Raw genomic sequence first — 24611 nt, forward strand, 5'->3', positions numbered from 1 at the left:
TAATAACTAGAATTGGCCATCAACCTCAGCATTTGTCAAAAAATATGCACTACACATGAAACAATAAAGGCTGCCGCTGAAGGTTTCACCGTTCCTTCTCAGTTGCTATAAAAGTAAAGAGCATCTGAAGATCACACACTGTTGCAGTTGCAAAAAAGCCAACCAAGTGTTTGCTGAAGTAATTCCCGAGAAGTATTGGAAAAGTTACAAATTAAACAAGTTTTATCAGCAGACCGAACATCTCAGTGGAAAATGTTGTCTTTTTACAATAACATATGCAATTGAAGGACATAAAATGAAACCTACAGAGAAAGATGTTTATCATCTGATTGAGAAATGACAAATTAAAGTGGAAGCTAGTTTTGCAGGAACTATTAAAGTTTGGGAGACCAAGGCTATTGTCTACAGGTTCTGCCACAAACACAGCTGATTGCCTGCAGTACACAAAAGTCCTGGAGAAACTCAGCAGGGCACACAACATCCATCGGAAGTTAAAAAAAAACTAGTCTACATTTTGGGTCCTGTGCCTGTCATCCGGTAGGCAGAAAATAAGGCAGATGTCTAATTAAAAAGGTGGAGGGAAGGGGAAAGGAGGAGGGAGCACAGGGTAACAGGCAAGAGGTACATGCAAGTGGAAGGGTAGAAGAAATGAAGTAATAGGGGAGAGGGCTAAGAAAGATAAGTTTATAATAGGAAGGGATGGGAAGATGGGGGAAAGAGAGAGACTGGGAGAGGGGTTAACAGAAATTGGAGGTCGATATTGAACCAGTTAGAGACTGCCAAAATGCAACACAAAGAGTTGTTCCTCTAGTTTGCAGATGGCCTGGGAGAACATGACACCATGGACAAACATGCCAGTGTGGCAACGGTGTGTGAAATTAAAGTGGTTGGCCACTGGAAGGTCCTTGCTGTGGCAGCAGGCAGAGCAAAAGTGCTCAGTGTAGTGATGTCCCAGTCTTCCTCCAGTCTCCCAGTTTTGAGGAGGCCTCATCAGGAGCACCAGATACAGTAAATGACCTCGAGACAATCACAGATGATCGGTTTTTCAATTCGAAGGACTGCTTGGGGCCTCGAATAGCAGTGAGGGAAGAGATGCAAGTGTAAATATAGCACTTCTTGTGGTCACAGGGACAGGCACTGATGCACCATCAATTATCACAAAAATCTGAAGTTGTGCAACTGATGGGCTTTTATTAGCTATAGACGGGAACAACCCTCAACCTCATTGACTGATCGAGGCGAACTGGAATGGGGAGCAGGCAAAGGGCTATGGGTAGGATCGGTCTCGGGAGCATGTCCAGCCAGCAGCAGCCAATCATAGCACAACAGGGGTTCACCACATTTACTCCTCCTTTTTAAGAAGATTCCTGCGGGGTGAGAAAAAAAAGATGAAACAATTCTACATTTTACAGATTAAGTCTGTCAGGGATCTCCTTTGGCTGCAGCGAATGATGTGGTAATAGTTGGGGTGCTGCTGTATGCCCTGTGCAGCTTGTGGGATTGGCCTGTCATCACTGGTTACAGTTCGTTGCTGTGGGGGGTGAGTGGGAGGCACAGGGTAAGGGAGTGTGGTACTGGTGCATCATGGGTGACAACAGTAGCCAGGGGTAGAAAACTCTCAGCCGCAGGCTCAAGGACTCCTAATGTAGCACTGGGGATGGAGGGAGTGGGGGTGTGTGTGTTGGTGGTCAAGGGTGTTTGGATGGCAAGGTGCCCAATGGTGCCAGATTCTGGATTGAGATTGTGTCCTCGTGCTTGTCAGGGAAGACAATGTAGGCATACTAGGGGTTAATGTGGAGAAGGTAAACCCTCTCAACCGGTGGATCAGTCTTAGAATGCTTGGAGTGCTTTCGAAGCAGGATCGTTCCGGGAAGGTAAGCCAGGTGTAGTCCCTGATGCAGACTTCCTAGGGAAAGCAAACATTCACTTATGAGGCATGTTTGTTAGTGTGCTTGTAAAAGTGACCAGACGGAGTGGAGTGCATCTGGGAGGACTCCTTGCCATTGAGTAACTTCAGTGCCAAGAGCATGGTTTTCCAGACCGAGGCATTCTCCCCTTCCACACCCATTTCCTCTAGGGTTGTAGCTGGTGGCCCCTGCATCTGGCGATGCCCCTGGCCGGCAGGTACTGGTACAGCTCATCACTCATGAATGAGGTCCCCGGTCGCTGTAGATGAAGTCAGGTTACTCAAAGACAATGTGGAAGTCCTTGATAACTGTGGCTGTGGTCATGTCCGGGCATGGGATGGCGAAAAGGAAACAGGAGTATTTGCCAATGTAAGGAAGTGGACATTCCAGTTGGAGGATGGGAGGGCCCATTGAAATCAATGCTTAGTCACTCAAAAGGGTGGGTAGCTTTGATCAGGGGCATGTTGTCCAGTCGGTAGAACTGTGGATTGCATTCGCCGCAGTCATGGTAGTTTTTAGTCATTGTCCAGACTTACTCCGCAGAGTATGGTAGGTTCTGAGCTTTAATAAAATGGAAAACCTAGTCACTCCAGGGTGGCAGAGGTTATTATGGAGGGTCTGCAGTCTGTCTATTTGGACACTGGCACAAGTCCCACAGATAGAGTGTAAATGAACAGTTCGATTCTCCACCTGAGGAACTTACCGTTCTTGATTTAGCCCCTCTGCTTATTATTAAACATGAATGTGTCCGCTTGCTGATCTGTTAGGAGGGTGAATCATTTTCCTGTGTGGTTGTGCCTCCAGTGGTGTACTACCACCACGAAGGCCTGGACTTCCTTTGTGACCAAGGAGTGGTGGATTTCTGGGCCCTGGAGGGTGCATGAGAAAAAGGCGATGGGTCTGTCTGCTCGATTGAGTGTGGCAGCCAGAGAAAAGTCAGACGTTTCGCTCTCCACTTGGAACCATTGGACTCATCTCTAGCATACATGGTTGCCTTGGCGATGTCATGCTTGATACAGTCAAATGCAGCTTGGGCCTCTGCCGGCAGGGGAAATGTCATGGCTTTGGCCAGTGGGTGAAGCTTGTCTGCATCGTTGGGGACGCATTGAACGTAATCTGAAATAAACCCTAGGCATCTCTTCAGTGCTTTAGAGTATTTAGGAGAGGTAGCTCCAGCAACGGACACATACAGTTGGGGTCAGGGCTAATGACACTGTTCTCGACCACACAGCCGAGGATGACTAGTCAGGCTGTCTGGAACACACATTTGTCAGTGTTATAAGTAAGGTTCAGATATTTTGCTGCCTGGAGGAATTTATAGAGATTTGCATCATGACCTTGCAGATCGTGGCCGCAGATGGTCACATTATTAAGATATGGCAAAGTGGCCTGCAGATAATTGTCCACCATACGTTCCATCTCCCGCTGGAAGACCCTGTTGGTGATGCCGAAAGGGACCCGGAGGAAGTGGTAGACACAGACATCCACCACGAATGCAGTATATTGATGGTCCTCCGGTCGGATTGGGAGCTGCTGATATGACGACTTCAGGTTGATCGTGGAGTATACCCGATATTGTGTGATCTGTTTGACCATATTGGATATACGGGGAAGGGGGTACGCATCGTGCTGCATGTACCAGTTGATGATCTGGCTGTAATCTATGGCCATCCTATTCCCTGTTCTTTACCACAACCTCTGAGCCTTCCTCGATGATGCCCTCACCCAAAAACCATTGAACCTCCGACTTAACGAACACCTTATCTGCGGCACAGTATTGTCTGCTCCTGGTGGCCACTGGGTTGCAGTCGAGGGTGAGGTTGGCAAATAGTAGGGAAGGGGGAATTGACCTTCAGAATCACATGCAGGGGTCGTCTGTGAATAGTTTGTTGCAAATGGTGAGGTGGGGGGGGTGGGGGGAGATGGGCCCATCAAATTTCAATGCAGCATTCTGCAGTTGGTGCTGGAAGTCCAGCCCCAGTAGCAAGGGAGCACAGAGTTGTGCCACGAGGAGTAGCACGAAACGTCTCTAAACTATGCCTCCAATAGTCAGGGTCACTACTCAGGACCCATGGATGTCTGCCATATGGGATTTGGACGCGAGTGGTATCTTGTGCTTGGCAGGCCGTACTTTAAGGGAAAGGCATTTAGCAGATTTGAGGTGAATAAAACTTTCTGTACTCCCACTAGCAAACAAACAGTTCATTATGTGCCCGTTTACCTGGAGGTCCAGCATGGACCTGGCAAGTTTGTGTGATCCCTCTTGGTTCAGGGTGATGGAGGCCAGTATAGACTCACTGTCTGAGTCTGATAGGTGCTCACAATCCCAAAATGGCCTCCCTCACTGTTTCCCCATGGTGTTGTCAGTTTAAGAAGATGGCGTTTGTCACATGGTCCAAAACAGCGGCCCCTGTGACTCACACATGGCATCACTGGTTTGCAGAGGAAATAGTGCAGGTCGTAGTGGTGCTGCTAGGTTTTGCGGATGGTTTGGACTGGCAAACCTTGGCATAATGTCCTTTTTTTCTGCTCCTAGCGCATACCATCTCCTTGGGAGGGCAGCGCTTCCTCGGGTGCCTACCCTGCCCGCAGAAGTAGCATTTGGGGTGATCATCCCCAACAACAGCTGAGGTCAGGTCACTAGAGGAGTGGGACAGTGTCAGTGACCAGTCACTCACGGCACGGTACGTTTTCCCCTTCCCAAGATAGCGGCACCCGCGGCAACCAAGAGGTGGCCAAGCAATCATCCGAGTTTTGGAGGGCCACCTCCAGCATCTCTGTCAGTTCAACTGCCCTCTGTAGATTAAGTACCTTTTGTCCTAGGAGTCTCTGTCTTATGTACCCAGAGAGGATACTGGCCGCGTAAGTGTCCTGGATGAGGTCCTCAGCATTCTGGGTAGCTGACACTGCCTTACAGTCACACATTCTGCATAGGTTCTGGAGGGTCCGTAGGTACTCGGTGCTTGACTCACTGGGTTACTGACTTCTGGTGGCCAGGAGGTGCCTGGCATAGACCTCATTTACTCTCCTGTGATACTGGACTTCAGAATCCCCATGGCCTCCGTGTTTGAGTTGGCGTCATGAATCTTCAGGAATACCAGCGGTCTGACTCATGAGAAGAGGAGCCTCAGTCGGCTAGCATCTATGGTGATAACATCCACGACCACCATCAGGAAGTCTTCAAAACAGCGTAGCCAGGTTTCAAATGTGATCGGGGTATCAGGCAATCAAGGGTTGATGTTGAACTTCTCAGGTTTCAGGTACTGCTCCAACCTTCTTGAAAATTTACAGTTAATAAAATTGATGCACCATCGATAATCACAAAAGACTGAAATTGTGAAGCTGATAGGCTTTTATTAACTATAGACTGGAACAGCCATCAACCTCAAGGCAGAGTGGAATGGGGTGCATGCAATGGAGTATTGGTAGGATCGGTCTCGGGAGGTGGGTCCAGCCGGCATCAGCCAATCATACTGTAACAGTGGTTTTCCACAGGTACCAAGGGACGGTGGGAAAGCATGAGTGGACAAGGGAGTCACCAAGGCCACCAGCAAATTCAAGGAACAACTTTCTTGAATTCAGCATTCTCCAACCAGATGGCATCAATATCAACTTCTCTCATTTCTGTTAACCCCAGGGTCAGCGCTGCAAGGATTGCTCCGCCCCCCCCAAATGAGGTGCTTTGCCTCTCCATGAGGTCGCAGCCATCGATCACCACACCCACCCCCCACCCTCTCCAGCGTCACTAGCATCTGTGAAGCATCACTAGCATCTAGCTTGATGCACGCTAGCGACTCTCCACCTGCCCCAGTCTGTGTCATTAGCGTGCGTCAAGTGGCCCTAGCGGGTAATGATGCCTGACGCCATGAAAGCAGCGCTCTCATCACCTACATCGGAGGGGTGGATGATGGTAACAGCACCTTCCAACCCCTGCTAAGTGGGTCTGTGAGCTTTCCTGGCGCTGACGCTGGTTAACCCCCCCTCCCCTGGTGGAGATCGTTTCAAAATTGCTCACCAGTGAACAAAATGTTTATGAATAGCTGTAGTTTTTGAATGACTTACCTTTTTCAGCTCCTCTTTGAACTTCTTCCACTGTTTTTTCACCGACTTAATTTGGTTTAAGTGAAGTTGGCAACTTGTCCACTGCTCTGCAAGATTCAATTTTCTTTTGTCTAATATATCAATGGTATTTTCAAGTACGTTTTCTGATTTTTTCACGTTTAAATTCAAACTTTCATCTTTCTGAAAAAAGAAAAGTAAATTCTTACCTAGAAGCTGTTGCATTATGTAAACACTTTGCAGTAGTTCTTAAATTAATGCTTCAGTTTGTACTCACAGGTTAAGAGAGCGTATAATCATGGAGAAGCTGGTGGGACACAGCATCCATCAAGAGAAATGATCGGTCAATGTGTTGGGTCTTTCTCAAGATGAGAATGGAAAATGGAGATATAAAACATACAGGAGGGATAGGGGAAGACTGGGAAGAAAGGGATGGAGAGATTCTAAGGGAAGAGACCATGGGGTGGGAAGCCATTGAGATAAAAAAAAACAAGTATGGGAGCAGTAAAGAACTGATGAAACAATAGGCCTTTTTAAGCTGAAACCCCACATTATAGCTGGCTCAAGTTTTAAAAAAAAGCAAATTTACCTTTTATGGTGACAACCTATAATGTGGATTCTATGGAGCCTTTATGCATAGCTGAGTCAGGAGGCGGCTTCCAGAGCTGAAGGAGGCAGGGTGAGTGGTGCAGTCACACCGCCCATCACTGTGACGTCAAGAAGGGAAAGCGGCCTTTATTTGAAAATGGCCACCAAAGAGCATTTGTCAAGATCCGTGCAGCCAGTCTTAGGACTTGGGCAGATCTCTTGCGCAAAGTAATAGCCTTTCTTAATCATATGGGTTTTTTAAAATTTGCGCTCCTGGGTCGTGGGTTCTGACGGTGTCATCAGCACTCCCCTTTGGAGCTGCATTCAGTGGTATTCCTTTTACAGAGAAGGTAGAGCGATTTCACTCCATCTGTGGCTCTACCCCCTACCCCCCAGGCGGATGGAAAATGGAGTGAGTTCAACCATTCAATCCGCCTTCTGACCTTTTATGGAGGTCCTGCTGGTGGTGATACCCCTTGTCAACAGGTATTGATGCACTCATCACTCATGAAGGGCCCCCGGTTGCTGTGAATGTAGCTCAGGTACCCGAATAAGGTAAAGGTGTTGCACAGTGCCTTCATGGTGGTAGCTGTGGTCGTGTCTGGGGAGGGGATGGCAAAGGGGAAGTGGGAGTACTCTCAGTGATGTTGAGGAAGAACACATTGCAGTTAGTGGAAGGCAGGAGTCCTTTAAAATCCATACTGAGGCGTTCAAAGGGCTGAGTGGCCTTTATCAGACTGCCGGTAGAAGATATCTTCAATAGAGTAGGGGGAGTTTCGGACTTTAACAAAGTGGAAACGTCTGGTGACCCCGTGGTGGCAGAGGTCATTATGGAGGGCTTGTCGTCAGTCGGATTGTGTGCTGGTCCCCCAGAACATGGCAACTGAAGGCTCGTTAAGCTTCCCAGGCTGGTTCTAGATGTCATATTTGTAGGAGGAGAATTCAATTCTCCACCTCAAGATCTTGTCAATCTTGATTTTACCCCACTGCTTATTATTAAACATAAATGCAACTGCACATTGGTCAGTCATCAGGGTAAGTCTTTTCCTGGCCAGGTAGTGCATCTAATGTCACACTGCCTCAACAATGACCTGGGCCTCTTTCTCAATAGAGGAGTGTCGGAGTTCTAGGCCATGGAGGGTGCGGGAGTAAAAGCCCACTTGCTTAAGAGTAGCAACCAAGCCAAAATTGGAGGCATCACTCTCCACCTGAAACGGGGTGGATTCATCTAAGGCAGGCATTGTGGCCTTGGCGATGCCTACTTTGATGAGGGTGAAGGCCTCCCAGGCCTCTGACGATGGGGAAAAGAAGTGGCTTTTTACCAGGGGACAGGCCTAATCTGCAAAATTGGGAACCCATTGGGCATAATACGAAAATAACCCCAGGCACCTTTTCTGAGCCTTGAGGGTGTGGGGCAGTGGGAGATCCAACAGAGGACACATGCGGTCAGGATTGGGGCCAATGACTCCATGCTCCACGACGCAGCTGAGGATAGCCAGGTGTGAAGTGTGGAATACACACTTGTTTTTGTCATAAGTGAGATTCAGGCTTTTGGTTGTTTGGAGGAATTCGCCTAATTTGTCTTCTTGGTCCTACAAATCATGGACACAGATTGTGGCATTGTCTAAGTAGGGGAATGTGGCCCAGAGCCCGTGCTCGTCCATCATTTGGTCCATCTCCCTCTGAGGTCCCATAGGAAGTGGTAGCGCGGCCATCCGCCTCGGGTGCAGTGTAGAGATGGACCTCTGGGCATATGGTAAACTGGTTGTAAGCTGATTTAAGATCGATGGTGGAGAACTCCTGATGTGGGTGATCTGATTCACCACGTTGTTGATATAGGGAATGGGATACGCATCCATCTGCGTGAAATGGTTGATGAATGGCTACAATCAATCACTATGTGGTGTTCATCCCCACTCTTGACCACTACCACCTGAGCCCTCCAGAGACTTGCGCTGGGTTCAATATTCCCTCAGTCAGAAGCTGTTGCACTTCTGACTTGATGTAAGCCCTGTCCCCTTAACTGTATTGCCTGCTCTTGGTGGCTCTGGGCTTATAGTATGGGGCGATGAGGGGAACCCAGAGTGTGGACAGCCCACAAGTCGGCCATGATGGTGAAGGAAGGCGGGGGGAGGTTGGGTAGTATAAGAACTGGTGGTTGTGTACCATGAGGGGGGGGGTGGGCGGTGGGGCCATTTATATGTGATGCTCCTGAGCTGGAATTGGAAGTCTTACCCCAGGAACACGGCTGTAACAGTAACAGAGCCGTGGGTCTCTGCCGATTGGGATTTTGAGGCCAAGGAACTTTTGTAAGTTGCCGGGTCCACCGAGAGGGAATAGTTCTGTACCGGAATGAGATGTATAAAACTTTCGATGTTCCTGATATCAAACAAGCAGTTTGTTGCATGACCAGTTATCTCGATGTCCATTGTTGCATCATTGCTAGTTGGTGAGGGCTATTCTGGTCGATTGTGACTAAGGCCAATACCAGGTCATTGTCCAAATCGATACTGTGGCTTGAGTGGAGATGCTGTCTGATTGTAAAATGGTGCTGGAGATAGCAGCCCCGAGGCACACAGTGTTGTTACTCGTGGCTGGAAATTACACCAGCCAAGATGGTGGCCCCTGTGATACACATGCAGTGTTGTTACTCATGGCCGGAAGTGACGTCATCCATGGCGGCTGCCCTCACTGCTTGCATGTGGTGCTGCTAGGGAGAGGAGGAGGCTCTGCCTTACAAACTTTCGCCTAGTGCCCCTTCTTCACCGCAGCCTCACCAGACCGCATCCTGGTCAGGTCTACGCTGGCAGTGATGCTTCTGCTGGCTGTAGAAATAACACTTTGGGTGGTTGGCGGTGGTGGTGGCAGTATAGGAGAAGTCAAGATGTGCTTGCGCGGCAGCGGCCTGGGATCCCGCATCCTCCATGAGGCGGCCACATTGCCAGAGGGGGAGTCTATGTTAGAGATGGTTACTGCTAGTACTTTGGCTAGGTTGACAGTTCTCTACAGATTCAGATCGCCCTATTCCTCCAAAAGTTCTGGCGAATATAGTCCAATCCGACACCTGCTACACAGGCATCCCAAAGGAGTTTGTCAGTATAAGTCTCTGCTGAGATATCCCTGTAGTCGCAGCCTCGCCTGAGCTTATGCAGAGCCCTAAAATACTCATCGACAGGCTCCCCGGGCTGCTGCTTCCGCATGGCCAGGAGATGCCTCGCATAGACCTCATTCATCTCAGCCAGGTACTGACCTTTCAGCTTTTCCAAGGTTGCTGTAAACATTATGCAGCCATTGACTATTGAGTACACTTGATGGTCGACTCTTGAGAATGGTAAATGCTGTTTGTCTTCTTCTGATTGAACAACCTTGGTAGTTGCCAGAAGGAAGTCATGGAAGCAGTGTAGCTCAAACTTGGCTCAAGGGTTGATTTCAAGTTTGTCCAGCCTCGGCAACTTGTCCATAATGTGACCGATAATAGATATGTTTTTGGGAAATAAATTGGGGCAGGTTTTTTAGTGTAGGTCACATACAAACAGTTTAAAACAGATCTTATTTAAAATACTGGCGTGCTGCTCATGCTGGACAGGCCGGTACCAAAAGCTTTGGGGAGTGCCCAAGAGACTTCACTAATGGATTATCGTTTACAAAAAGGCAACAGATGAAAGAACTTGTCAGAGCAGCATGCTGTCTGGAGTGGAACTTGCTATTCTAAGAGGGTCATGTAGTTTTGCAAACAGAGAGAGAAAAACAGGCTTTCTCTCAGAGAGAGAGAGAGAGAATTCAGTTCTGCAGTTTTACAGTCAGCAGCAGTAGTTGGGACTGGAACAGGACAAGCTGGAAAGCTTGTGGAAATCCCCATTTGGAAGATGGGTTGTGACTGCTTAATTCAGCCTGGTCAAAGCCCTTGTGGTTCATCCAAAAGAAGAGGACTGGCTGCCTAATGTTTCACTTGAAATAAGAGAAACAAAAAGGAACTCTGTGGTGACCTGAAAGAAAGAGGTTTCATCTGGAGAGCCCTGAGGGGGCAAGTTTCTTCGGCAAGCCACTAAAGTGGGTGGCTACAAGGAATCAGTTGTGGGTGTCTAGCAAACAACAAATCTCTCTCTGAAAACTGACAAGAACCTTCCTGAGCGGTAACCATTTACCTTTCAAGCACCAAAGCCTGGTGAACTTTATAAATGTTAAATTCTGTGCCCAGTATAAGAATTGCCTGCAACTTGGAGGAGTGAAGTGAAATTGGACTGTGAATGAAAGAACTTTTCTGAACTTACACACATATGTGTGCTTAGAATTAGAAGGGGGTTAAGTTAATAGTAATAAGTGAAAGTTTGATCCTGTTTTCATGTTTAAAGATAATTAAAAGCAATGTTTGGTTAAGTAACCATTTGTCTTGGTGAATATGCATTGTTGCTGGGTTTTGGGGTCCTCTGGGCTCGTAACAATAGTGAGGAAAAAAATTTAAGCAATTAAAATTGATAAACTATCAATTAACTTCAAAGACTAGAAAAAGTTGCAAAAATGATTGGCTTTTAATTGTTTAAAACAGTATGTACACTCATGTTGCTTGGCTTGAGTCCAGAGCTCATACTGGTGGAGGAGTCAGGGCATAACAGCCTTTATTATAGGTGTTCCAAGTGGAGGAGTCACTGGTACAGTCAGCATGGAGGCGTGCCAGCCATACACATGGAGATGGCAACCAATAGTAATACAGTGATATTACTACAGAGCTGACTGTCTTTATAATTGCAGAGGGAATAATTTTCACCCACTATCATTAAATCACAATTTGATGAATTACTAACTACATCATTTGATATGAACAACATAGGTAGAACCAGGAAAGATGTAATTTGAGCAGCTCGGACTAAATTAAAAAGCAGTACCAAAAAGTTAGTAATCTCTGGATTGCTATCCAAGCTCCTGCAAATGAGCACAGAGTTGAAAATATTAAATGCATGGCACAAAGACTGGCATGGGAGAAGTGGAATTGAAATCTTGGGATATGGGGACCAGCAATGGGGAAGGAAAGAACTGTTCCGATGGGACCATGTTGGGATCAGGGTCCTGGTGAATCACATAACTAGGGCTGTGCCTAGTACATTAAACTAACGAGTTGGAGAGTGGGTGCAAACAATTGGAAATGTATTGAAAAGCTGAAGGAGAGCACAGGACGGGATTTTGAAGTCTCCAGAATAAAAAAGGACAAAGATTTTGAAAAGGTTAAGAATTTAAACCCTGGCAACGCAAAGACACATGTGAGAAGGAAGGTGAGCACATGAGTGAAAGTGGTGTATTTGAGTGAACACAGTGTAGGAAACAGTGAGCATGAAGCACAGTTAGAAATGTGCAGATACAACGTTTGGGTCACAACAGAGGCGTGGCTGAAAGAAGATCACAGCTGGGAGCTGAACATTCAAGTATTTTGCATGTCTTCATTGTGGAAGACTTCAGCTGACTACTTGACCTTCAAGGGTGTCAGGGAAGAGAAGTTAGAGCAATCACTGTTGCCTGAGGGAAAGTGTTTGGTAAACTGAATGCATCGTCGGGTTCTGAAAGATGTAGCCACAGATATTAGGAGGGATTAGAAATGATCTTCCAAGAATCAATAGATTCTGGCATAGTACCAGAGGATTGGAAATTTGAAAAGGTCACTCCACTATTTAAAAAGGGAGAGAGGCAGCAGAAAGAAAATTATAGACCTGTTAGTCTAACGTCATTGGGAGTCAATTGTCAAGGATGAGGTTACGAAGTACCTGGAGGTGCATGACAAAATAGGCCAAAGTCAGCATGGTTTCCTTAAAGGAAAATTTTGCCTAAGAAACTTATTGCACTGTTTTGAGGAAACCCCACAAGCAAGTTGGACAAATGACATGTAGTGGATGTTGTACATTTGGATTTTCAGAAGGACTTTGACAAGGTGCCGCACACAAGCTGCTTAACAAGGTGAGGGCCCATGGAATTACAGGAAAGTTCCATTCCTAGCATGGGTAGAGCACTGACAGATGGACAGGAAACAGAAAGTGGAAATAAAGGTATCCTATTCTGGTTGGCTGCCAGTTAGCAATGATGTTCTTCAAAGGTCGGTGTTGGGCAACTTTTTATGTTAACAATTTGGATTGTGGAATAAATGGCTTTATGGCTAAGTTTGCAGATGATACAAAGATAGTTGGAGGGGGAAGTATGGATGAGGAAATGGAGAGACTGGGAGAGACTTGAATAGATTATGAGAATGCACAAAGGATATACAATGTTGAAATGTGCATAATCATGCATTTTGGTAGAAGGAATAAAAAGATAGACTATTATTTGGATGGGGGAAAAAAAATCAAACTTCAGAAGTGCAAGGGGACTTGGGAGTCCTCGTGCAGGATACCCTAAAGATTAACCTCCTGGTTAAGTCGGTGGTGAAGGCGGCGAATGCAATCTTGACATTCATATTTAGAGGAATAGGATACAAGAGCATGGATGTGATGTTGAGGCCTCGCTTGGAGCATGGGTACAATTTTGGGATCTTTATTTAAGCAAGGATGCGCTGGCATTGGAGAGGGTTCAGAGAAGATCCACAAGAATGATTCCTGGAAGGAAGGGATTATCATATGAGAAACAGGTGATGGCACTTGGACTGTACTCCTTGGAGTTCATATAAATGAAGGGGTTTGGGGGGGGGGGGGCTCATAGAATCATTCTGAATGTTGAAAGGCCTGGACAGAGTAGATGTGACAAAGTTGTTTCCCATGTTGAGGGCATCTTAGAGTGATGAACGGTCTGGAATTTGCTACCACAGGAGGCTGTGGAGGCTATGTCAGAGTGTATTTAAGACAGGAATCAACAGATATTTGAACAGTCAGGGTATCAAGGATTATTGGGAGAAGGCAGGGGAGTAGGACCGAGTGGGAGAAGGGATCAGCTCATGGTGGAATGGCGGAATGGCCTACTGCTCCCAAGACAGGCAAGTGGGGGCTGGGTGTCTCTGTTCATAAAAAGTGAACTCGAATTCTTAGCTAAAAGGGGACATAGGATCAAAGATGTAGAATCCTTGCAAACTGATGAAAGTTGCAAAAAAGGCCTCAAAATAGCAACAAGGATACAGAGTGCAAATTTAAAAAGGAGCTAAAGTAGTTATGTCAAGCAGTGTTATGGTGGTCAGGGGGGAGTTCAATATGCAGGTAGATTGAATATTAGGTTGGTATTGGATCGATCACAAGAAAAGGAATTTGTGGAATGCCTTATGAGTAGGCTTTTTAGAACAGTTTGTGCTTGAGCCCATGAGGGAAAAGGTATTTCTAAATTCGTTGCTGTGCAATGAACTGGACTTGATTTGGGAGCTTAAGTAAAGGAACCCTCAGGAGGTTGTGATAATAATATGGCAGAATTCACTCCACAGTTTGAAAGGGAGAAGCTAAAGACAAATGAGTGAGTGCTACAGTTGAGTAAAGGTTGGCATGAAGGCTAAGAGAGAAGCTTGCCAAAGTTAAATGGAAGGGGTCCCAAGCAGGGAAGACAGTGGATCAGCAATGGCAGGATTTTCTGGGAAAAATTTAGAAGACGTAGGATAGATTAAGCTCAAAGAAGAGGAGGGTCGAGCAATTGAGGTTGAAAAGGGAAGTCAAAGATAGCAGATAAAAGAGGGCATACAGCTTTGGAAGAATTAATGGGATGCCAGAGGTTTGGGTAGATTTTGAAAACCAACAAAAGGCACCTACAAAAGCAATGAGGGGAGAAAAGGTGAAATAAGGTCATCTTGCCTGAGGGGGATACCAAAAGTTTTTTTCAGATATATTAAAAAGTGAAAAAGGAAGAGTGGACATTAGTTGGCCATTAATCCCATTTATCAAAGCTGCATCACCACAGAACATGATAGAGGATGTCCTCAGTGTGAAAGATGGTACTTTTATTGCCCAGCAGTCACATCTACAATGCTATCATAAACATATGTAACTGCTCATTAGATTAAGAGAATGAGCGAGTAAGTTTATCCTTCCGGTTACACTATTCACCACTTTTTCCAGAGTTTGGCAGGAATGTTGAATTTTCCAATGTAACTTCACCCCACCCCAATCCATTTCTACCACTCTCAAGTGTCTACCTCCATTCTCAATTTTCTTTCAGACGTTTCTTCCCCTCCTTGCAGTTTCTCTCCCTCTGTCCAGTACCCTATCACCACTTAGTCTCTCCCAAGCCTTTCCCTTTTAATGCTTGTTATCTCCCTTCCCACTTGTGTCTCGATAAAGGATCCCACCGCAAAATACTAAGTGACAATTTCTCTCCATCCTTTCTCCTTATACTCAATGACTGGTGATAAAAGGCCATATAATTAAATACAGAGGAGAATAATCAAATATCATTATTTTCACCACATCAACAATAGCTCCAGGCAGTGGAGCTATGGTAGTCCACTTGCATTCTGATCTGACTTACTTTCCATGGAAAATGAAAAAAAAACATTGGCCACGTGGCTCTAAAGACCCATAAATATAACAGTAGAGGTGACATAAAACTGCAGAAATAAAAGTTGGGAATCGTGGCTCAAATGGATACATGGAAAGAAGACAAGCCTCAAATATAAATGAAAGGACAGTAGTGAAGAACCCTATAATTTGTAAAAACGAATCAAGGATTTGCATTAATATGGGTTCATTAGATTAAAAAAAAACTTACCATATTTATTGCACTCTTTAAGTTGAATGCTAGATCTTCTAGAACTAAGAAGTTCTTAAGGACCAATTGCCATTTGGAATCAGCAAGCTCCAACGCTGATTGAACAGTTTCTTCATTGTCTTTTCTAGTCTGAGAGCGGTAACAATCTTCAAAGTTCCTCATTGATGCTTCAACCTAATTTTTGCCATATGCATAATGGATCACTTTCAAAATAAATCCCTTGTCACACAACTTAATCTTGAAATGACGTAATTAGATTTATAATGGGCAAGAATTTTGAAGTCTAAACTAACAAACAATAAGGAAGATTATTCAGCAAAATACCATTTGAAATCTTATTAAACAAATTTAACACAAATAGGGAGCTTTAAATTCAATGTTTGCCGAGTGCATGCATGACAACACGGACAACCCGGAGATTCTTTTTCCTGTGGACGAGGCAAAATTACCACTAAATGGTAGCGCAAAGCAACCCCTAATCAATGGGCGCAGGCAAACAAACTGAGCAATACAGAGAGAAAAAATATTATGATTCAGAACTCGCAGACTATTTATTGGCTGAGTAAGCAATTAAAATAATGAGTGGATAACACAGTGATAATTGAAAGTAGAACTTATCCATTAAATATTATTTTCATTGATTGACATTATGCAAACTATAGTTCAACATTTTTCTATGAAATTTGCTCACATCAGAACCACAAATCTTCTGTAATTTAAAATTAAAAAATCAAAAAGTACTTTAAATACGCAACAAATATTGAAAATTGGCATCACATAACAGGATAAATTTAAACAGTTCACCTCTTCAGCTTGTCTCAGAAAGGTCACGTAATTCTGTAAATGCTCAACTCGTGCATTCAAATTCCAACATAATCTTTTCCATTCCGCATGTCGCATAATAAGTTTTTCAGAAAAAGCTATTACTTCCGGGACTTCAAATGTTTCTGCCTGTTTAATGGTGTCTTCAATATAAATTAACTCATATGCTATCACCTGAAACAAATATATTACTCTGTTAAGAGATATTTTATCAATAGACTTTCATTATTTTTGGCATGTTGACCTGAAATATTTACTCTCTTTTTCTCCAGAGATGCTGCCTGATCTGATCATTATCAACTGTTTGTGTTGCCATTTTCCGGCATCAGTAATATTTTCCTTCTGAAAGAAGTCTACCATTCTTCATCCATTTATGTGCTAAGTACACTCTTGCAAAGGAACATCCTTTTATTACAATACACAGTACCTGATGATAAAAATAATGCAAATTGTCAACTGTACATTACCCCCAGAGTAGGTGGTTAGTTGGAGAATCAGGTGGAATAGTTGACTATTGGAGAGAATTGGTGATTGGGAAATAAGTGGGGGCATGGGATTGATTCCAGATGATTGGCCAAATAGCCTCTTTGAATGACATCAGGAAATTTGAGAGAATATAAGAAATAAAATTGCTGCAGGCTCCTCGTTTTAAAATCTAAATTGCTGCCCTTAGTACAACGTAATGAAAGCTCCAGGTTCAAATCTGACCCGGTCGATAAGCTGTTTCTTGTGATTACGTGGCTTTCCTCCAGTGCTCCAATTTCCTCTCACGATCCAAAAGACACAGTGGTTTTATAGGTTAATTGGTCACATGGGTGTAATTGGGCGGCACAGGCTTGTGAATCAGAAGATCGTTTAAGACAGACAAAAACAATATTTCAAAGTTCAGTCTTGCTTTACTTAAAAAGATGAAAGAGTGGGGAAAAAAATAAAGCATTGGCGGAACAGATTCTGGTTGAAGTGGTAAAAAAATATTTCTCAAGACAAAAAAATATATTCATTTTGAAGAAACAATAGTTTCAAGTCTCCTTCCTTCTCAAATGTGGTAGGGACAATGTGAGCACCCCGTGTTACAAAAAGGCTCCATTAATTTTAATGGCCACCTTAAAAATCAATCCTGATTTCAATGAATTGAACTGGAGTTCCTCCTGAACACCAGGGAAATCTAGGTCTATGTTATAACTAGACCAGGATGGCTTTGCTTTCCAGCTTACTGAATTCCTTGAATACATTTTGAAAGAACAAGTTATCTGCACTTGTGAAACAGTAAATTAATATCATTCTGAGGGGATAATACTTAAATAAATTGCTCTGTGACTCATTTCTGATCATGGGTAAGGGGATCTTTAACAGGACCTACATGAATTTTCTCCTGCCACAATCGTGTTTGATTCCTGCACTTTTATCAATATTTTAATAAGCATGTACACATTTTGTCATTCTAAGGTTAAAAAGCAATAACTTTCTGCCTTCACTCACAAACAGATTTACAAAAAAAAAATAAATATGCATTACCTTGGCTTGATCGGATAATTTTAGATACTTCTCCAGAACACCTTCAGATTCTGAGAGGCAGGAACCTGGCTCTAACTTACTAGAAAGTTGAGCTCTGCATGCCTGCAGATATTCTGAAACCTTGAGATATAGTACAATTTTTAGTTAAGTCCATTTTCAGAAAGTCTTTAAAAGTAATCCGAAATGTTGATTTAGTTGGTGCAATATATAATAAATTTGATAAATTTAAATAAATCATTTCTAATTAATGGAAATTGTCAAATGAGTCACAAAGCATTACCGACATCAGTGGTTCTCAATCTTTTTCTTTCCATTCCAATACCACTTGAAGTAATCCCTATGCCACAGGTGCTCTGTTATTAGTAAGGGTTTACTTCAGGTGGTATGGGAGTGGAAAGAAAAAGTTTGAAAACCACTGTTTTAATCGTATCTAATTGACTCATTCTGTGCATGGTTTCATTACTCCAAGGGAAATAGGACAAGGACAATTTTTCTCAGCAGAATACTTCAGTAACAATTGGGTCTAGAGCAGTGATTCTCAATCGTCCCTTCCCACTCTCAAACCACCTTAAGTGGTTCCTTACTAATCACAGAGCACAGATGGCATAGGGATTACTTAAAGAGGTATGTGAGTGGAAAGAAAAAGGTTGAGAACCACCGACGTGCATTTTCTATTTATTGTTCATTTGTCCTTATTATTCCACTGAGTGAAGTATTGTCAACATTACACAAGTTCCTGATTACCGTGGTCTAATTACTGTCAAAATGTTCAACTGACTTTAATACTTTCTGGATAAAATTTCCCATTTGCATCAATAACTTACACTTTGGTGACCAAAAGGAAAATAAATTAAATTCTTGAAAATAAATAAATGCTTTCCAGGAAAAAATATTGTTTTGTTACAGCTGTTAAACTTTGCTTCAATATCATTTCTTAACCTCCAGCATAGTTTTCCGAGTATTTTGATTAATCAAGCACGAGACCTGAATTATTACCCTGTAAATTACAAAAATTACCAATGGCAATTAATGTGAAAACATCATTTGTGAAATTACTAACGTGAGGCGTAATATTACCAAGTTCATTCTTTAGTAAGAGCTGATAATAGACTGATTGACTGATTGAGAAGGAATCAGTTGCAGATGTCCTGGAAAAGGAATCTCTCTCTGAAAACTGACAAGAACCTTCCTGAGCGGTAACCATTTACCTTTCAAGTACCAAAGCCTGGTGAACTTTATAAATGTTAAATTCTGTGCACAGTATAAGAATTGCCTGTAACCAGTGAACTTGGAGGATTGAGAAGTGAGATTGGACTGTGAACCAAAGAACTTTTCTGAACTTACATACGCATTACATACACATGAGCTTAGAATTAGAAGGGGGTTAAATTAGGTTAAGTAAGTCAATAGTGATAAGTTAAAATTTGATTCTATTTTCATGTTTAAAGATAATTAAAAGCAACTTTTGTTTAAGTAACTATTTGTCTTGGTGAATATCTATTGCTGCTGGGTTTTGGGGTCCTCTGGGCTTGTAACAGCAGAAATATGACAAAGATCAAGCATGATAAATGGTAGAATTGAGGAATGCAGTAGGACAAAGGGATTTAGGAATTCTGGTGCACAATTCCCTGAAGGTGGAAGTCGCATGTAGATAGGGTGGTGAAGAAAGCATTTGGTATGTTGGCCTTCATAAATCAGAGTATTGAATACAGGAGTTGAGATGTTATGTTGAAGTTGTATAAGGCATTAGTGAGGCCAAATTTGGAATGTTGTGTACCGTTTTGGTCACCAAATTATAAGCAGAAAAGAGAGAGTGCAGAGGAGATTTATGAGAATGTTGCCTAGGTTTCAGGTTTTGAGGTACAGGGGAAGGATGAGAGGGCTGGGACTTTATTCCCTGGAGTATAGAAGATTGAGGAGTGATTTGATAAAAGGTATTTAACATTATGAGGGGGACAGATAGAGTCAATGTGGACAGGCTTTTTTCCATTGAGAGTGGGGGAGATTCAAACAAGAGGACATGGATTGAGATTGAAGAGAGAAAAGTTTAGGGGAAGCATGAGAGGGAATTTCTTCACTCAGAGGGTGGAGGGAGTGTGGAATGAGCTTCTGGCCGAAGTGGAAGATGCGGATTTAATTTAATAGTTAAGGAAAATGTGGATAGGTATGTGGATGAAAGAGGTGTGGAGGGTTATTGGTCGGGTGCGGGTCAATGGGACTAAGAGGGAGAAGGTGTTCACCATGGCCTAGTAGTGGTGAACTGGCCTGTTTCTGTGCAGAAATTGTTAACTGGTTATACCTTTCCTGGCGCCTGCACATCATGGCAACTATGAACAAGGCACACCAGAGTCTGAGGAGATTTGGTGTGTTGTTGCGACTCGATCAAACATCTTCAGGCACGCTGTGGAAAATATACTGACTGGTTGCATCACAGCCTGCTTTGCTAATTCGAGTGCCCAGGAATGCAGGCACCGCAGAAAGTAGCAAACATAATTTAGTCCATCAAAGACTCTCATCCATTGCAGTCATCTATGTTAAGCAAGGCCTCAAGAAGGCAGCCAACATCATAAAGCACCACAACACCCTGATCACAACCTCTTAGTACACTGTTATGGAAAACACTACAGCACAGTACAGGCCCTTCAGCCCTTGATGTTTTGCCAACCCAAATATTCCTTAAAAAAAGGTCTAAACCTTCCCTACTCCGTAAGCCTCTATTTTTATTCCATCCATGTGCCTGTCTAAGAGTCTCTTAAATGTCCCTAATTTTTCAGCCTCCACCAGCATCCCCAGCAAGGCATTCACAACTCTCTGCATAAAAAAACTTACCCCTGGTGTCTCCCCTAAACTTCTCTCCCTTCACTTTGAACGCAGGTAAGAATTTTGGTGCATACATTAAATCTGACCATAAACTCATTGTCAAAATCATTACTTCAACAGTCACATTTCTAAATAGAGGCAAGGAACATCCGTATTCTCTGTGGCTCGCACGACTCTGAAGTACCCCATCATGAAACATATGCAATGGAACAACACCAGTCACTCACTTATGCCAACCTTGCCACCCATTATAGAATGTGTATAATTGTAGATACGCATAGAATTAAATAATTGTAGCTGTTCCTTGTATGTTCTCCCCTTGTAAGTGTTTTGCAGTGTAATAGTTCCAAACATAATTTAATCTGAAACTTTTGGAGAGTCACGAGAAAAGATTATGTAGTTCAGTGAGCAGATAGTTAACCATTTATAATCTAAGTTGCATTGCGCTGTTGTTGCTCAAGACTTGTCGTTCACAGCTTAATAAATATTTGCCAATTATATTCAATTTACAATTTAGTTTAGTATATTCTAAAGTGAAATAATGCAACATCATATCATGGGATATAATAATTCAATTTATGGTGGGCAGTCACAACTCAATCCATTGGCATGCTTTTGTTTATTTGGAACCTTCAACAAATAAGAACCTCCCTAAAAACTGACTGCTAAATGTATCCTGAAATGCCAAATCTACAAAAAATTCACATGCCACTTTGAAATTACTAAACGTATTTCCATCCTCTTCTGAAGCTACAAACCTGCGCTGAAGTAAAATGCATGAATAATATCCATACTGTTCTGTCCAATGTTTCACTCTATAGAGTGCCATAATTCAACTACATTAGGTGACGTTGTGAAGTCATATTCTGCAACATCTGCAAACTAAACATCAAAGGTAAGGTATCAGGATGAAGAATAGGGCTATCTGATTGGTAGCTTCAAATCCAGTGTCCTGCCTGTTTCTCTTAACTTGTTTCTACTATATTCCAAAAATACACCACCTTCAGCTTATTAATAACTCAGCATTCATGTCTTTAATAATGCCAAAGATTGGGTCATGTTGAATCAAGGAGATATATTATTCAAGACAATAGACCATTTCCATGAATTTGTGGAATAGATCACAATTGTAGTTTAAAGATAGAACCTAGCTGGGTGTGGCTCCCCTCTAATATGTTTAGTGATCTATTTATGTACAGGTACACTATCCTTTATCCGGACATCTAAAATCCGGAAAGCTCCAAAATCCGGCAAATGGGGAGAGAGACAGCAGCGCGAGTCCGGGAGGGGGAGAGGGAGAGAGACAGCAGCGTGAGTCGGGGATGGGGAGAGGGAGAGACCAGCAACGTGAGTCGGGGGGGGGGGACGGGGCGAGGGGGAGAGACCGGCAGCGCAACTCGGGTGGGCGGGGGGTGAGACTGGCAGCACGAGTCGGGCGGGCAAGGTGGGGAGGAGACGGTAGCATGACTGGAAGGGGGTGGGGGTGAATAAAGCAGCACATTTCGGGTGGGCTTAAATCTGGCTTTCTGAAATCTGGAAAAATCCAAAATTCGGAACACACTCTCCCCAAGGGTTCCGGATACAGGATCGTGTACCTGTATAGCTATTTCAATTATTTTTCTCAAGATTGGATGGGGAGACACATTTAAGAAGTATCTGGACAAGCACTTTAATCACCAACGTTAAAGTGGTGGAAAATGAGATATGCTTGGACAGATACCTGACGGTCGGCATGGCCATGATGGGCCAAAAGGCCTGATGCTGTGCTTACAACTAGAGGTCTCTAATATACAAACTAAAAACTTTATCATATAGTAAACGGTGGTTACGTTATATTTTGAGCCCAGAATTTCCTATACATTTGTGTCAGTATTCACAGCATAACAAATACTTTGCAGCTTTTAAGTTCACGGAAATCTTGGTGCGTTATAAAAGCAAGCATAAATTACTTTTGATCATTTTATTTAATTTATTGAGCTCATTATTCAAAATCTTCACATCAACCTTTTGCTGGATAATCAGCAATTCCTGCCCCTTCAAATGTTCTCGTTTCCTGCATTTCTGTAGGGTCAAGACAGATGTGATTTATGTCTCATTTTTAAATGCTCAGTTGTTTTGAATTTATAATGATTGTAATTGTATAACTTCCATGGAACTTGTAAATATAATCATAAACTTCTATTCAGTCAAATATGATGGTAATGGTTAGCAAGTCTTCTACATATAATCCTCATTTTGAGCTAGCAACATGATTATTTACATATTGATTCCTATTTATTAATAGTAATTGCTTGTAAAGAGATAAAATGAAATAGTAAAGAGTAATAAGTGAGATTCACATTCTCAACTCACTGAGGAGAAAGTGGGAAAGAAAACACAGCATTTGTCCTTTTCTAACAATCAGACTGACAAGTGAAATAAATTTTGTTGGATTAAATATTGAGTTGTTGATGTTAACTGAACAAAATTTTAGACTATAGAACCAATGCAACAAGGCCACATCTGCATGGTTTCTGAATATACTAAATAAAGAGAGCAGTGAATTGGAACACTCACTATTTACCTGAATGACTGCAGCTCCAACATCAAGGAGTTCAACTTCATCCAGGACGAGAGAGCTTACTTGATGAGCATCGATCCATCGTCCTAAATAGTCACTCTATCATCTATCAGCGCGCTTTGGTTGCGAAATGCGTCATCTGCACGGTGCAGTGCAGAAACACATCAAGCTGGCTCAGACATTACCTGCCAAACTTACAAATGTTTCTCCAACTCACAAACCGCACTGACAGGTAAATATATCATGGTTAATTTAGTGTGGTTGAGACAACATTTGGCAACTCCCTTTTTGAAAACACAGTTTATCATATAGATTGCAGTATGTTGAGAATATGGCTCACCACTTTGTCAAGGACATCTGGGCTAATGAATGAATGCTGATTAGGACTGGGACATCAAAAGCCCATGAATGAAAAATGAAATAAAACACACAATTTGGATAATTTTGTTGGGGTTTCTGAGCACAAGTAAGGAACTGGTTTTATAAAAAGGAGTACATTTATTTGTACTGAATTTCTTTACCTCTTCAAAATGATCATTAAATGAAGCAGTTAGTTGTTGCTTCTTTGAAGCTAATTCTTTGTCAGCAAAGCATTGTCCAGTCAACTGATCTATTCTTTGTTGAATGTAGCCAATCATCTCCTGGATTCCAACGACTCTGAAACGAAACAGATGAAGACAGCTGCTAATACATCTCCATTACCAGTAAGGGGTCTGAGTGAGTACCAAATGAATTCAGGGTATTCATATAATAAAAATAGCCAGGCATCTGTAACTTATACGCCTTCCATGAAAAGCAAATCATCCCTCTGACCTTGCAAATTTGAGCACTTCCAAACCATTGCACATGCCTTTCAGAAAATCCAAACTCTTAAAAAGTAATTTTTATACATGAATTGAATGTTGGAAATGGTCAGCAGATCAGTCGACATCTGTGGAATCAGAAAAATTAGGTAATGTGGCTTTAAGTTCATTATAGGAAGGGCGTGGAAACTTTGGAAAGGTTGCAGAGGAAATTTACCAGGATGCTGTCTGGATTGGGGAGCATGTCTTATAAAGAAAGGTTGAGCGAGTTGGGGCTTTTCTCTTGGAAGTGACCAGAGGATAAGAGGTGACTTAATTGGGCTGCATAAAATTATGAAAAGCAAAGATGGATGAATAGCCAGTGTCTTTTCTCCGAGTGGCAACAGCCAATACCAGAGGACATTAATTTAGGGGAGATGCCAGAAGCAAAGTTTTTTTTTACTCAGAGAGTGAAGAATCCACTGCCAGTGGTAGTGGTGGAGACTGGTAAAATAGGGATATGAAAATCTCTTAGGTACTTGAAGGGTAGAATTAGATTGATGTTTATATAGGGCAGCATAACATCGTAGGCTGAAGGTCCCAGGCTGTGCTGTACTATGCAGTAAACCTCCTTGTTGATTTGCTGCCACCTATAGACAACTGGTGCAATAGCATTTCAAGTATCTCGTAAAGAAACAGATCTTGTCATCCTTCAGAACAAATCTGAAAGCATGACAGAATATTTCGAATGACTGTTAAGTGTGTGCATATAAATAGGTCTCTGGGTCAAGTTGTTGGTTGGCTGCTTATGCAGTGTTACTGGGACTTTCTAGTATGCTTTTTGGGCAAAATAGAATGACTGAAAATTTAATAAGCGGGACATGACGTCTTTAACAGATT

General features: G+C 42.9%; 1 protein-coding gene across 8 annotated transcripts in view; it reads right to left on the reverse strand.

Annotated features, from left to right (window-relative positions):
* Positions 1-24611, reverse strand: part of ccdc141 (coiled-coil domain containing 141) — a 129676-nt gene that overhangs the window by 39499 nt on the left and 65566 nt on the right. For all 8 annotated transcript variants that reach the window (XM_069935846.1, XM_069935847.1, XM_069935848.1 and 5 more), the window contains 5 exons: positions 23451-23586; positions 17550-17669; positions 16017-16208; positions 15213-15386; positions 5970-6149 (listed from right to left, as the gene is read on the reverse strand). In XM_069935846.1, the coding sequence (XP_069791947.1) occupies positions 5970-6149; positions 15213-15386; positions 16017-16208; positions 17550-17669; positions 23451-23586 (802 nt within the window). The remainder of the gene's footprint in view (positions 1-5969; positions 6150-15212; positions 15387-16016; positions 16209-17549; positions 17670-23450; positions 23587-24611) is intronic.

This window comes from Narcine bancroftii, chromosome 4 (assembly GCF_036971445.1).
Source record: "Narcine bancroftii isolate sNarBan1 chromosome 4, sNarBan1.hap1, whole genome shotgun sequence".
Taxonomy (NCBI): Eukaryota; Metazoa; Chordata; class Chondrichthyes; order Torpediniformes; family Narcinidae; genus Narcine; species Narcine bancroftii.